At 45.6% G+C, this 11,832-nt stretch overlaps 1 protein-coding gene across 2 annotated transcripts in view; it reads right to left on the bottom strand.

The window, feature by feature from the left end:
* Positions 1-1,172: 1,172 nt before the first annotated feature.
* enpp2 (ectonucleotide pyrophosphatase/phosphodiesterase 2) overlaps positions 1,173-11,832 on the bottom strand; it is an 11,944-nt gene continuing 1,284 nt past the window's right edge. Inside the window, exons 3-25 of one of the 2 annotated variants that reach the window (XM_083558611.1) lie at positions 11,207-11,362; positions 10,922-11,047; positions 10,623-10,683; positions 10,002-10,099; positions 9,843-9,922; positions 9,641-9,760; positions 8,855-8,910; positions 8,155-8,220; positions 7,931-8,003; positions 7,704-7,812; positions 7,261-7,386; positions 7,154-7,185; positions 6,930-7,057; positions 5,699-5,783; positions 5,539-5,626; positions 5,277-5,446; positions 4,637-4,772; positions 4,388-4,527; positions 4,143-4,278; positions 3,828-3,905; positions 2,847-2,979; positions 2,009-2,162; positions 1,173-1,730 (exon numbers count right to left, since the gene is read on the bottom strand). In XM_083558611.1, the coding sequence (XP_083414737.1) occupies positions 1,560-1,730; positions 2,009-2,162; positions 2,847-2,979; positions 3,828-3,905; positions 4,143-4,278; positions 4,388-4,527; positions 4,637-4,772; positions 5,277-5,446; positions 5,539-5,626; positions 5,699-5,783; positions 6,930-7,057; positions 7,154-7,185; positions 7,261-7,386; positions 7,704-7,812; positions 7,931-8,003; positions 8,155-8,220; positions 8,855-8,910; positions 9,641-9,760; positions 9,843-9,922; positions 10,002-10,099; positions 10,623-10,683; positions 10,922-11,047; positions 11,207-11,362 (2,522 nt within the window). In that variant the 3' untranslated portion in view covers positions 1,173-1,559. The remainder of the gene's footprint in view (positions 1,731-2,008; positions 2,163-2,846; positions 2,980-3,827; positions 3,906-4,142; positions 4,279-4,387; positions 4,528-4,636; positions 4,773-5,276; positions 5,447-5,538; positions 5,627-5,698; positions 5,784-6,929; positions 7,058-7,153; positions 7,186-7,260; positions 7,387-7,703; positions 7,813-7,930; positions 8,004-8,154; positions 8,221-8,854; positions 8,911-9,640; positions 9,761-9,842; positions 9,923-10,001; positions 10,100-10,622; positions 10,684-10,921; positions 11,048-11,206; positions 11,363-11,832) is intronic. The other variant, XM_083558612.1, reaches the window with a different exon arrangement.

Genomic DNA, 11,832 nt, shown 5'->3' with positions numbered 1-11,832 from the left:
AGAGAGAGAGAGAGAGAGAGAGAGAGAGCGAGCAGAGGGGGGAAAGGGGAGAGAGATAGATAGAGAGAGAGAGAGTGGAGGGGGGAAAGGGGAAGAGAGAAAGAAAGAGATTGAGAGATAAAGAAGGAGAGAGAGAGGAGGGCTGAAAGAGGGAGGGAGGGAGGGAGGAGAGAGAGAGAGGGGGGAGAGATAAAAAGAAGGAGAGAGAGAGAGAGAGAGAAAAAGAGAGAGAGGGGGGGGGGGATGGGGAGAGAGAGAGAGAGAGCGAGCAGAGGGGGGAAAGGGGAGAGAGATAGATAGAGAGAGAGAGTGGAGGGGGAAAAGGCGGGGAGGGAGAGAAAGGGGGGATAGAGAGAGAGAGAGAGAGAGAGAGAGAGAGAGAGAGGAGGGGGAAGGGGGGAGAGGGAACAAGGAGGGGGAAAGGGGAAGGGAGAAAGAAAGAAAGAGGGAGAGAGGGATGGAGGAGGGAGGGAAAGGGGAAGAGAGAAAGAGATTGAGAGATAAAGAAGAAGAGAGAGAGGAGGGCTGAAAGTGGAAGAGGGGAAGTGCGAGAGAAAGAGGGAAGAAAAAAGAACGAGAAAGAGGGAGAGAGGAGGGATGAAAGTGAGAGAGAAGGTGCAAGAGAAAAAAAAAAGAGAGAGAGAGAGAGAAAGAGAGTGGAGGGGGGAAAGGGGGGGGGGGGGATAAAGAGAGGAAACAGATGATGATATCTGAGGGAACAGAACCACTGGGATGTGAAATCAGATCTTGATCTTTGATCTGACTGTTTCCAGGCTGTTAATGATGATGTGACGTCACCGATTCACGTGTTTAGGAGTAAAAAGCCCAGAAGAGATGGACCTGGTGAAGCTGCACCTTCACACTGAACCACAACAACCATCTGCTCAAAACACAGATTCACACCTACACCTTTTCCTTTCAGGTGGAGCAGAGAAGAACATCACGCGTGTGTGTGTGTGTGTGTGTGTGTGTGTGAGAGGTTTTCAGACTGTTCATCAAACCCATAAGCACAGTTTTGATATTTTGTGAAAAACAGACGTTGTTTTATTATTATTATTACTAACTATGGTACTTTGGCTCCCTCTTGTGGCCGGAATGGTGTAATGCGGTTTGTTTCAATTGTCGAATGACCACGCGGTGGTTGTGTTTCCACAAAACAAATGATCAGAACGTAAGTACAAAAGTGTTTAATGTCAAGAAATTCATTTGGAACAATACAAAAACACACACACTAAAGTGGTACGTGTTGAGAGGCGACATTACATTAGGACATACAGTACAGGATTTTCTCTCTCTCTCACACACACACACATTCTTAAAATCACACTCACCAACACACACACACACACACACACACACACACACACACACACACACACACACACACCGCTAAAACGAACACAAAGCGACATTTTCACATCATCATTACAAAAATACTGAAAGGAGGCTTGTATAAAAATATACACCTAACCGTGTGATGTCAGGGGGCAGGACAGGTCTGGGATCAGGGTGTGGGATTTGACAGAGGAGTAAGACATTAGTGCAGGGATGGCAGTGGTTCAGATCTCACTCTCGTACGTGTGCAGGTACGTCTTTAGCGAGAGGATCTCTGTGTAGCTTCGGCCGGTACGCCTATAGAAGTCGAGTCCCGTTAGAATCTCCACGTCTCGCACTCGTGCTGTGTGCATCTTCATCAGCTCCTCCACCCACTTGGATTCATCTTCCAAACTCTGCAGCAGACAAAAAGAAAAAACACAAACAACCCCCACACACGTATTACAGTATATTCCTGCATTCGCCACCAGATGGCAGCATCTTCAAATAAATCAAATGACCAACTTCTACTTGTAACCTGCTGCTCCCATCACATGGAAAATGATGAACATGTGTTTTGTGTGTAACTTGAAGATAAAGGCTTGGATGAGGTTCGTGGCCAAATTGAATTGTGTGACCACAAACAAATAACCATTTTCTTTAGTAGAATGAGTCAGAAACTGGTCTATCTTACATTGCAGCTCTCGTCATTATCCGCTCTGTGAGGCAGGATGAAGGAGAAGGTGCTCAGAGGGCCTGTGCACGAGTCCACGGTGTGGGTGTAGTCCAGGCAGCTGGTCGCGACGATGAAGAAGTGAGTAGGGATGGGCATGGAGCTGCTCACGTACCTGCAGACGGCCAACAGATGCTAAAACTCACATTCCCAACTTCACTTTACAACATGCACATTTTAATGACGAACCAGGCAAGTTTTCCAGATCGAGGACCCCTTAGGCGATAGAGACAGGGACCCTCTGATACAAAATGCATCTTTTGCTATTCAAATAAATCAAAATTGATGAAGTTGTTCACAGTCTATTATTTGAATAGATTTGAGTTTCGTACGTTTCCTTTTAATGTCAGGTGGACAAATATTTTTGAGCCTTTTTTTTTTTTTTTACCAAAAACTTTGTGATTTAACATTAATTACCCCCTGCAGTACCGCCGCAGTCCCATAGAGGTCGCGTGAACCATGTCTCATACTTCACATCATACTTCAGATATTTTTTTTCACCAGGTTCTGCCGTAGATGTAAATATTTCATTGCTTTACATAGAATATACGGGCGAAAGTATCGGGACACCTTATTTTTCTGCACTACATCATTTCTTCATTCAACTTTCCCGTCACTTCAACTAGGAAACCCAAACCTTCTCCAGCATGACGATATCATCCATCGCATGACCGTGTTTTTTGTTTTTTTTATAACTGCAAAATGAAAGGTTTGTCGACACGTTACACCGTTCACAGTGTTACTCGACAAAGGCATCACGCCGATGGAGGACCTCGTCCACCGTGGAAACATATCTCACCGTTTCATCTTCTCTTCAGTGTCCCGAAGCCCGTCGAAGTCGTAGTCGAAAATGGGACCGACAACCACGTTAAGGCCGTTCCTTTCACTGGCATACTTCTTTACCAGGGTCTTCTGGAAGTATGTCCACATGCCTGGAGAGGAGGATGGAAAATAAAACACAGAGATGGAGGGATATTTAGAGAAGCCATTAAATGAGATTACACAGAGTTGAAAGAGAAAGAGAGAAAGAGAGAGAGAGAAAGAGAGAGAAAGTGAGAGAACTCTGTAGGTGGCAGGTCTTCAAAGGAAACTCCAGCGCTCCCTGTTCCAACCCAGTTAATGGAAAGCAGACACCTAAAACCATGTGTGAAGTCTTTTCTATACCTCATGTCCTTCTCCAACACTGGAGATATGGTGTGTGTGTGTGTGTGTGTGTGTGTGTGTGTTTTATTTTTTGATTTGTGTTTCCATCATTGCGCAACAAGAGATCGGCTTCCTTTTTAACGTCCCACATTTCGTCTCCATTCGCTCCTATAATGCGCTCCCGTCCTCCGGGAAGACGTTCCACTAGATCTTCTGGAGATTTGTGTAAAGTCAGGTAGGTTCCAGTGGTGCATTTAGATCTTTAAAATCTTCCTATGCCATGGGGAGCAGCGTTGGAACAGGATTGGGAGAAGGAACAATATCATGCTCCTGCATCCAACGGCTGGAAAAGTCTGGTGTCCCAAAACTTTTGTCTGGAAATATTCTGTTTTTTGGAGATTGTACTGGTTCCTTCGTGTCTCACTGCTTTGTTTTTGTTTACACTAAATGTCTGCACAAACCCAAATATCGCCTGGGTTTTTGTTGTGTTCTTTGATCCTGAGGAACAATTTCGTTTTGCTGACCGACAAAAAATAATTCACTACTGACAAGTCTGAGAATCATGCAGCAGTGTTTTCCACACACACACACACACACACACACACACACACACACACACACACACACACACACTTACGTTTAAATGCTGGGTACATCGGCACTGTGTTGGTGATCAGCATGGCTTCGTATCTCGCGTCGTTACTGGACGCCAACTCTGTTAATAAACACAATAAATCCGCCCTTTTTTTCCCAAGTATTTTTATATATTTAAAAAAAAAACACACACACTCATATTCTATATGGACAAACGTTTGTGGACACCTGACGATCAGACTCTCAGGTACTGATGTAGGTGACCTTCATCTAAAAGGATCGAGGTCAGATCTCAAGGGTCAGGTGTCCCGATACTTTTGCCTGTCAGTGATTAAATACGTGATGATTAAAGACTCACGAGGCGGGTAGAGGAAGGCGTAAGAGATCTGCTTGTCTGCTCGGTAGCTGGTGCAGGAGAGGCTGGAGGCCGGAGGAACTCGGGCGTCGGGTCTCACGCACGTGTTCAGAGAGTCGGGAAGGACGCCGACGTCAACCTGAAACGTGCAGGAAAAACTACCAATGGAAACGATCCCGATCGATATATGAAATGGAGGAGAGTGCGGAGGTCGCGTTTGGTTCTAATTGTGTTGGGGAGGATGGTACCTGTTTAGACACCGTGTAGGAGGTCCATAAAGGCATGGCGAGAGCTTCGCTGTATCCGCTGATGTAGTCGGCGTGGTGCAAGACGCTGTACTTGGTGGTGAACATGACCGCCGGACGACCGGACGGAAGATTCTTGGAGTCTGTGAAAAAAAAAAAAAAAACACAACTCACTTTAAAAACTAAAAATTTAAGCGTCTGTCGTTTTTTAATTGGGGAATCTTTATAGAGACGAACAAGCACGTGCATTACCATCGATAACTTGTCTCAGTCGCTGATTGAGTTCCTCCACTTTGTTCTGTAAGAGACACAGCCACAGTGACTCCAGGTTATAGGCTCTTACCAGGGCCACTTTCAAAGCCCTCTGCCCCCTACTTTTTGAACGCAACTGCAAAAGATTAAAGGTGAGGAGCACTGTTTGGAGGAAGAAAACATGCTTCTTTACTTTGTTTTTTTTTTTTAAACCCCTTGTGTTCTATTCGCATAATCGCCACCGGTGTCGCTGTTTATCTGTTTATCGAATGCGAAGTGAATTTGGACGCGGAATCCGACATTCGAACAAACCTTTTGAACGAATTTCAGTCCGACCACCATTTTCTTTGTTGTTAATATAAAAAGTCTGCTTAGATTTCAATAAGAAGTCAATTCAGGTTTTTTTTTTCCGGCTGAAACAGAACACAAGGGTCGATGTCGATCGACTCCCAGCAATAAATAAATAAATCTTATGGAAATGTTGAAAAAGGAGAAAAAAAAACGGAATGAAGCGACGTGATGATCCGAAACGTTTTTTTTTCTGTTACTGTTTTTTTGTAATTATGCGAATTAAAAAAAGAAAGAAAAAAAAAAAACGCGCTTTCGGGTTCACGGAACCCGAATTCGCTTTGCTACTGACTTTTTCGTCGCAGCTGCAGCCCAGGTCATCGGTCACGCCGCCCGCCGGCCCGAGCGGAGTCGGTTTGGACACCTCTTCAGGAACGCCGGGTTTGTGAACAGGATTTCTCAGGAGGTGGTTCAGGCTTCCATGAGTCCCATTGTTGGGGACCGGCTTCAAACCGAGGAGATCTGGAAGCGAAAGGTTGTGTGATCGAGATGGTTAAGGAATTTTATTGAATCTCCTAAAAATTGGCGATTAGCACAACGGATAGCATTCGTACCGCACATGACGTTGTAGAGCTCGATATTCTCGAACGGTGGGATCTTGGTCTTGAATTTGAACATCGGGCCGTATCCGAGGAAAATAGTCTAAAAACAGAGAGCGGATAAGAAACACGGGAAAAAAAAAAGCCGAGACGAGACGAGAGCATGAGTACGTACCTGCATGCTGCTGATCTTGTTATCGTAGCCGTGGTCACCTGAGAAGCCGCACTTTCCCGGATGCCGTTTCCCTTCAAGAGGCTTCCTGTCGCGCACACACACAACACATATATAAAGTCCGGAGTTATCCTGTGGTCCTCCTGCTGCAGTCAGCACACAGTTTAACGCTTTGACACACACCAGCTTTCTGCTTTCGCCTTGTTTCAATCAAGGAGAAGATTCAAATCCTTCCTTCATGCTGGAGCCTCCAACAGCAGAAGAAACCCGTCGCTCCACAGCTCTGGTGCCACTGATCAGACGCCTCTGTTCGGTTTGAAAGAACTCATTCAGTCAGGCCCTGATGCATGCCAAGCCAAACAGCTTAGAGAGACCCCACCGTTAGTCTTCATCTCCATCGTCTTTATGGAATGTTTTCAGAGGGCTGGGAATGACCTCACGGATTTACAGCGTAGGCTCACAAGGAATGTTTATAAGATTTAAAAGTTGAGGGTTTGAACAGCAGTAAGGAAAAACGTTCATCCCGAACGTTTAGATCAACGGGGTGTTTCAACAGGGTTTATAGCAGGAGATCTTCAGCATCATCCAACCCATGGAAAGAAGCAGATCTTCATGGAGCGGGAATAATTTCAGGATACCGCACAGGAGGACGTCCTATAAAATCGTGCGACAGTCCGGGGAGGAAAAATCTAGTCGTGTCCCAATACTTTTGACCAAAATCGCGTATCGCCAATGGAGGAAAACGAAACCCGGAATGAAAGTATTTCTTTCAGGATTTGAAGTTTAAGAAAAAAAAAAATTAGCATTTGGAAATGGAAAATGCTTTAAAATACGTTTATAATTACATTAAAAAAAGTAATAAAAATATATAATGAAATGTCAAATAATTAGAACAAAACAACTGCGTGAAGTCCAGGAGAAAGTCACCGAGACCGATATTTCACAAAGACCTTTTGATGGCGCTATGTGTGTGTGTGTGTGTGTGTGTGTGTGTGTGTGTGTGTGTAATTGGGCACACCTGCACTCACTTAGTAACTGGGGGATGTGGAGATGGTGAGTTTTTTCGAGATCATGCTTGTAACCCTATTTCTTTCCCTCTCTTTTATGACAACAATCAACAATCTCACATCGCGTTTACACTCTGGATTTTCAGCCACTGAATCCAGAATCACATATTTCGTCAAATCCTATTCAAGAATCGTGAACAGATTCATAATTAAAGCTCGGTATTCACCTGGCCACGTGCCATTTTCTCTCCACCATCAGGTGAATCTCCTCGATGCGCCGATTGTTGGCGTAGTGAAGCCGTTTGGGAAGATGCTGTTTCAGGTACGGCTTGAAGTGCTGATCCGGCTTTTTACACTACGACACAAGTCCAATCCAAAAAAAAAAAACAAGTCACAAAGCCGTAAAGGTGTGTAGCTATATGTATATATATGTGGGAGCATGCGTACTCACTGTCAGGTTCGCCACCACGGCTTTTGCGTCATCTAGATACAAAGAATAGAAATGGCGTTACCGCCTGCCATCGGATATACAATCAAACAACCACACCATCTACTTACACTTCGAGTTGTTGGGATTCCGAGCTCGGATTCTCCCGAGAGAGCCGGGGATCAGAACGAGGTCATCGGTGGTGGACAAAAACGAGCTGAGGAACTCTGTACGATCGCAGTGAGCTTCCTCCATCCCTAAGAGCGGGGGGAGTCAGGGTTAAAAGTGTTGAAAACCTGGTCTTTGTAGAATGGAATGTTCCAGAACAATGCATCATATGCATGACTATAGTGACAACTCCACCACACTCCTTCCATCCTTCTTTCCACCTGCTCCCACCATCTCCCAGTGAACCCAAGACATGCTTCAAGACTTTTCTCTGTTCTGGCACTGCTCCTTAAACAAAACCTCGTTCTATCTCTATTCTCTTCCAACCAGACTTTTAATCCGTCCACCAGATGTCGTAGTTACGCTCTGACTAACGGCGGAACACCAAAGAGCAAATGAAAGGTACCATGATCTCCGACCACGATGATATTGACACATCGATGGAGATTAATCTGTTTCAGACCATCCATCAGCTGTCCGACCACCTTATCAACCTCCTTCAGAGGGCTGCTCATCTGGAAATACAGAAAGACGGAAAAAAAGTTCATTTTGTAAGATCATAAGGAACATGAAATGCTCATGTTTGTCCGTGTGGTTGAGGCCAACCAGTAAAAGATGGACGTTTTTCCTCACCTCGGGGCTCTCCGGTCCGAGCTTGTGGCCGTAGGCGTCAGTTTGCCCAGAGTGCATGGCGTACACATAGGGCCTGAAAACACAAACCAATTCAAGTCTTAGCGTTCAAACTAGGTTTTTTTTGCTGTGAGCTGAAGCAGATTTTTGTAATCATAATGTCAGAGATGTTTCTGTTTTCGACAACAGCAACGTGATATGAATTCAGGTGCTGTGGATACACTGACCTCTCTGCATCAGGGAGGTTAAGCCACTGGAGCATGGTCAACACTCTTCTTTCCAGTGGAATCCCTCTGCAAAACGTACACACAAAATACTAATGGACCTGATGGTACGAGTTCACAATATGAGCAAAACGTATAGAAACGTCTTCCCGGGAAAACCGGAACAGCAAAATGTTCGAATGAATGAAAGTTTGAAAAAGTTCCGGTCAAGGGTCCGAAAACTCGTATTTCCGCACGGAAAAAAACGCTTTTCATTTCAAGTCTGGCACAGGAAGTGGAATAAAACATGGGCCTCGAGCAAAAGATCTCGGAACGCACACGAACCCTGCTTTGTGTATGTAAGCCGTTTTCACACAAATTGCTACCAGGATACTAGAGAGGGGCTTTTTCCTCGACCGTGCATAAAACCAAGCCAGCCGTGTTTACGCATGCAAGTGTTTATGCAAGGAAATCAGACTCTCGTCTAACAGGCTGCTGTGGGCAGATGTGGAGGAGGTTGTTTAGCAGACATGCTCCGTGCGAGCTGGGGGGTTTCGACTGGCATGTTTCCATCCTTCGAAATGTCAGCGGTGTGGTTAAGACTTTTTGTTTGGCTTTTCAGTGAAACGTAGAAGAGAACATTGGTGTTGGACACATTTTGAAGGGTCCAGGGCAGGGATACAGTTACAAAGGCAATCGAAAGAAAGAGCACATTTAAACTTACACAGGCCAGAAGAAGGTGCCAGCCTTCACCCCCTGCTCCACAGCAGTGATCCAGATCTGGAGGAAGAAAAAGAAAATCCAAATAATGGAACTTTTACTTCAAAAAAAATTCCCAGAACCCACAAACACTTTGCTGTGTGGAAGATCTCCTTCTTCAGTGCCCTCTAAACCCTATTAAGCATGATGAATGTGAACACTGACTGCACCCCAGGCCTTCTCGCTTTTTCTCAACTCAATCAGTACCTGACTTTACTGACACCTTTGTAGCTGTCACACTCCGAAGTGAAAACCTTAAGTTAATGCCCTCCAAATAGAGCTGCATTCTTCATCCAATTACACCCCTAAATACAGCCTCAACGCCACTGCAGTGGGAAGATGCCAATGGTACAAGCAGGAGACTTTAAAACGGAAATCGGAAAAAAAAAAATCCGGACTGGTTCGTTCGAGTCATTTGAGAACTGTTCTGTATTAAACCCTCGTAATGATGATTTCAATGACCTTTAATGAGCATCATTACAGAGCAATTGGTGCTCACGTTGTTTATATGTGAATAAAATCCCCTCCGAGTGTGTGTGTGTGTTGTTAATTATCCATATGCGCCTGCTCTATAGTTCAGCTTGGTGTTCGTCTGAAAGTGTACGGGACCCAGTAGCGAACCTGAAGCTATAAACCTGCTTGAAAAATTCAAAAGGATCAAAGTTCCGCCATTGCGGCGATTATGTTCTAAACCCATCTCCCGTCAGGATGAGGTCGTGTGCAGGAGATACCGAGAGGAGTACGGACTCACAGGTTGTCCTCCCCACCAGCGATGGTTCAGCTTCTCTTTCCCTCGCAGGGTGAACATCGCATCGAAGGAGGGGTCGTACATGGAATTACCCACGATCCCGTGCGACTCGGGGTAAAGGCCCTACAAGCAAAGCAAATGACACAGGGGTCACCATCCATCGAATAAAGATTGGATCGAATAAACGGATAAAAACGAGGCGTACCGTCGCAATGGTATACAGATTGGGGTAGGTTTTGGTGGGGTAGATGGGTCTCATGTAGGGCGCATGGGTGCCACATGTTCCTACGAGAACATGAAGACACGGTTATGAGGAATATCAGCCAGTCAGCACGTGAGAAAAATGCGTGCTGCGTAATCTTACTCAGTTTTTCGATGTTAGGAATCACCATGTTGCCCTTTTTCACGTAGGAGGCTTTAAAGCCATCGACCGAGAGCATGATGAGCGGCGGACGGACGAACCTGAAACGAAACCAACACGAGAGATCTTTAGCAATAATACAGAAACGTCGCCTGCTAGCTAGCGTTAGCATTAGCACCAGGAACCTCCGATGTTTAATTTTTTGCTTTAATACAATATATGGAGAAAGTTGTATGTGGAACATATTCCACATATTTGCTATCACTCTGGTCAGGTTCTGGATGTAGGTGAGAAGGTGAGGAGGTTCCTGGGGTGCATTCGCATTCATTATGTTCAATAGGGTTTATAACAGGAGATGTTCCACACGAGTCAGAGGAGCTCATTTGCAGGTGTCGTATGGGACACGTGGCCTACTCACCCCGGCGCGACCCCGCCGGCGTCAACTCCACGCGCCGTTACCTAGCTACAGATATGCAAAACGGGGAAGAGGGCCTAAATCCTCGAATGCAAGCGATTTCGAGGTGGAGCGCGAACACAGGATCTACATGGAATCGTTTGCATTCGTAGATCAAAGCGTAAAACCTTCTCGTTATAGACAAGTGAGATATGGAGAGCTGCACTCACCCAGAAGGACACTCGTGGCTTTTGATCTCCTCGCACTCTTCTTCTAGCCATGGAGTTTCTCCTAAAGGTAGAGATGGACATCGACCTCAATTCTTTCATCTCGATTCTCTGATTTCACACGTCAGTTATGAAGACGTCTAACAGAAACGTTTCTATAGGAGCATATTCGAGTGAAGGTGTGTCTAGCGGAACTTAATGTACTTTAATTGAAGCTCGTCTGCTTTGTCTCACGGCTCACCGGCGGAGCAACCACCATAGAAGCCCCCCAAGACCGTGGGCATCAGATACGACGTTCTCACCTTTGCAGAGAGATTTGTAGTTTGTACAGCAGTCTCCTTTGGCCAGACAGTCGTCTGAGCAGTGGCAGGCGTGGCGTTCGTTTCGAGCTTCTCCACATCGCTCCTTCCCGCACTCGAAGCCCCCCTCTGACAGACACACAATCAATCACAGCCCTCAGGGTTACAGGGGAGCAGCCACCATCAACAAGTTGGCAGCGAAACAAAAATGTATATAAATTTGAATATAATGAATAAATTTGAATATTGATTTCTCCTTCCGAAATGAGACGTAAAAAGAGGACGTACCCGTCTTCAAGCAGTGCTCGTCGAAGTCCGAGCAGCAGCTGTTGTAGGTCATGCAGAGGTTGTCGCAGCGGCAGTTCGGCGCCTGGACCTCCTGCAGCTCGAAGCACCTGTTTTTACACGATCCCGAGCTGCTGTCATACGCAGGATCCGCCTGGACTGAGACGTGAAAGAGAAGCGTGCATCATGTGGACAGAACTTCACAACGTCACCAAGCTTTTCCAAGAAGAAGACACACGATTGTTATATACTTGTTTATAGCTGCAAAATATAATTTTTTTTTTCTAGTCCTAAACTGGACGTCACTCGATCTCAATATTGACACAAAGCCCAGGAGAGCAAACACGGCCCCCGAGTGTATAAAACAGACCGATGGAGAAACAGTGAGCGCTTGTTCATTTGAATGCGAGTTTGTTGGCGCTGGCAACCACACAGTGCATGCAAATGTGCAGTCAAACCTCCCAGAAAAATGGAGGAAAGGGGGGGGGGTGTTCCATCAATTTCTGGAACAAGCACCGCAAAGGAACTGAAACATCTGCTCTGTCTGGCTGCATTTCAAACCAAATCAAAAGTTTTCGCCAGACACATGGAGCTCATTTTTTCTTTTTTCTTGACAGGGAGGCAAAATG

This window comes from Silurus aristotelis (assembly GCF_946808225.1).
Source record: "Silurus aristotelis genome assembly, chromosome: 1".
Classification (NCBI taxonomy): Eukaryota; Metazoa; Chordata; class Actinopteri; order Siluriformes; family Siluridae; genus Silurus; species Silurus aristotelis.
The sequence above is the reverse complement of the archived record's forward strand: the minus strand, read 5'-3'. Positions and strand labels throughout refer to the sequence as shown.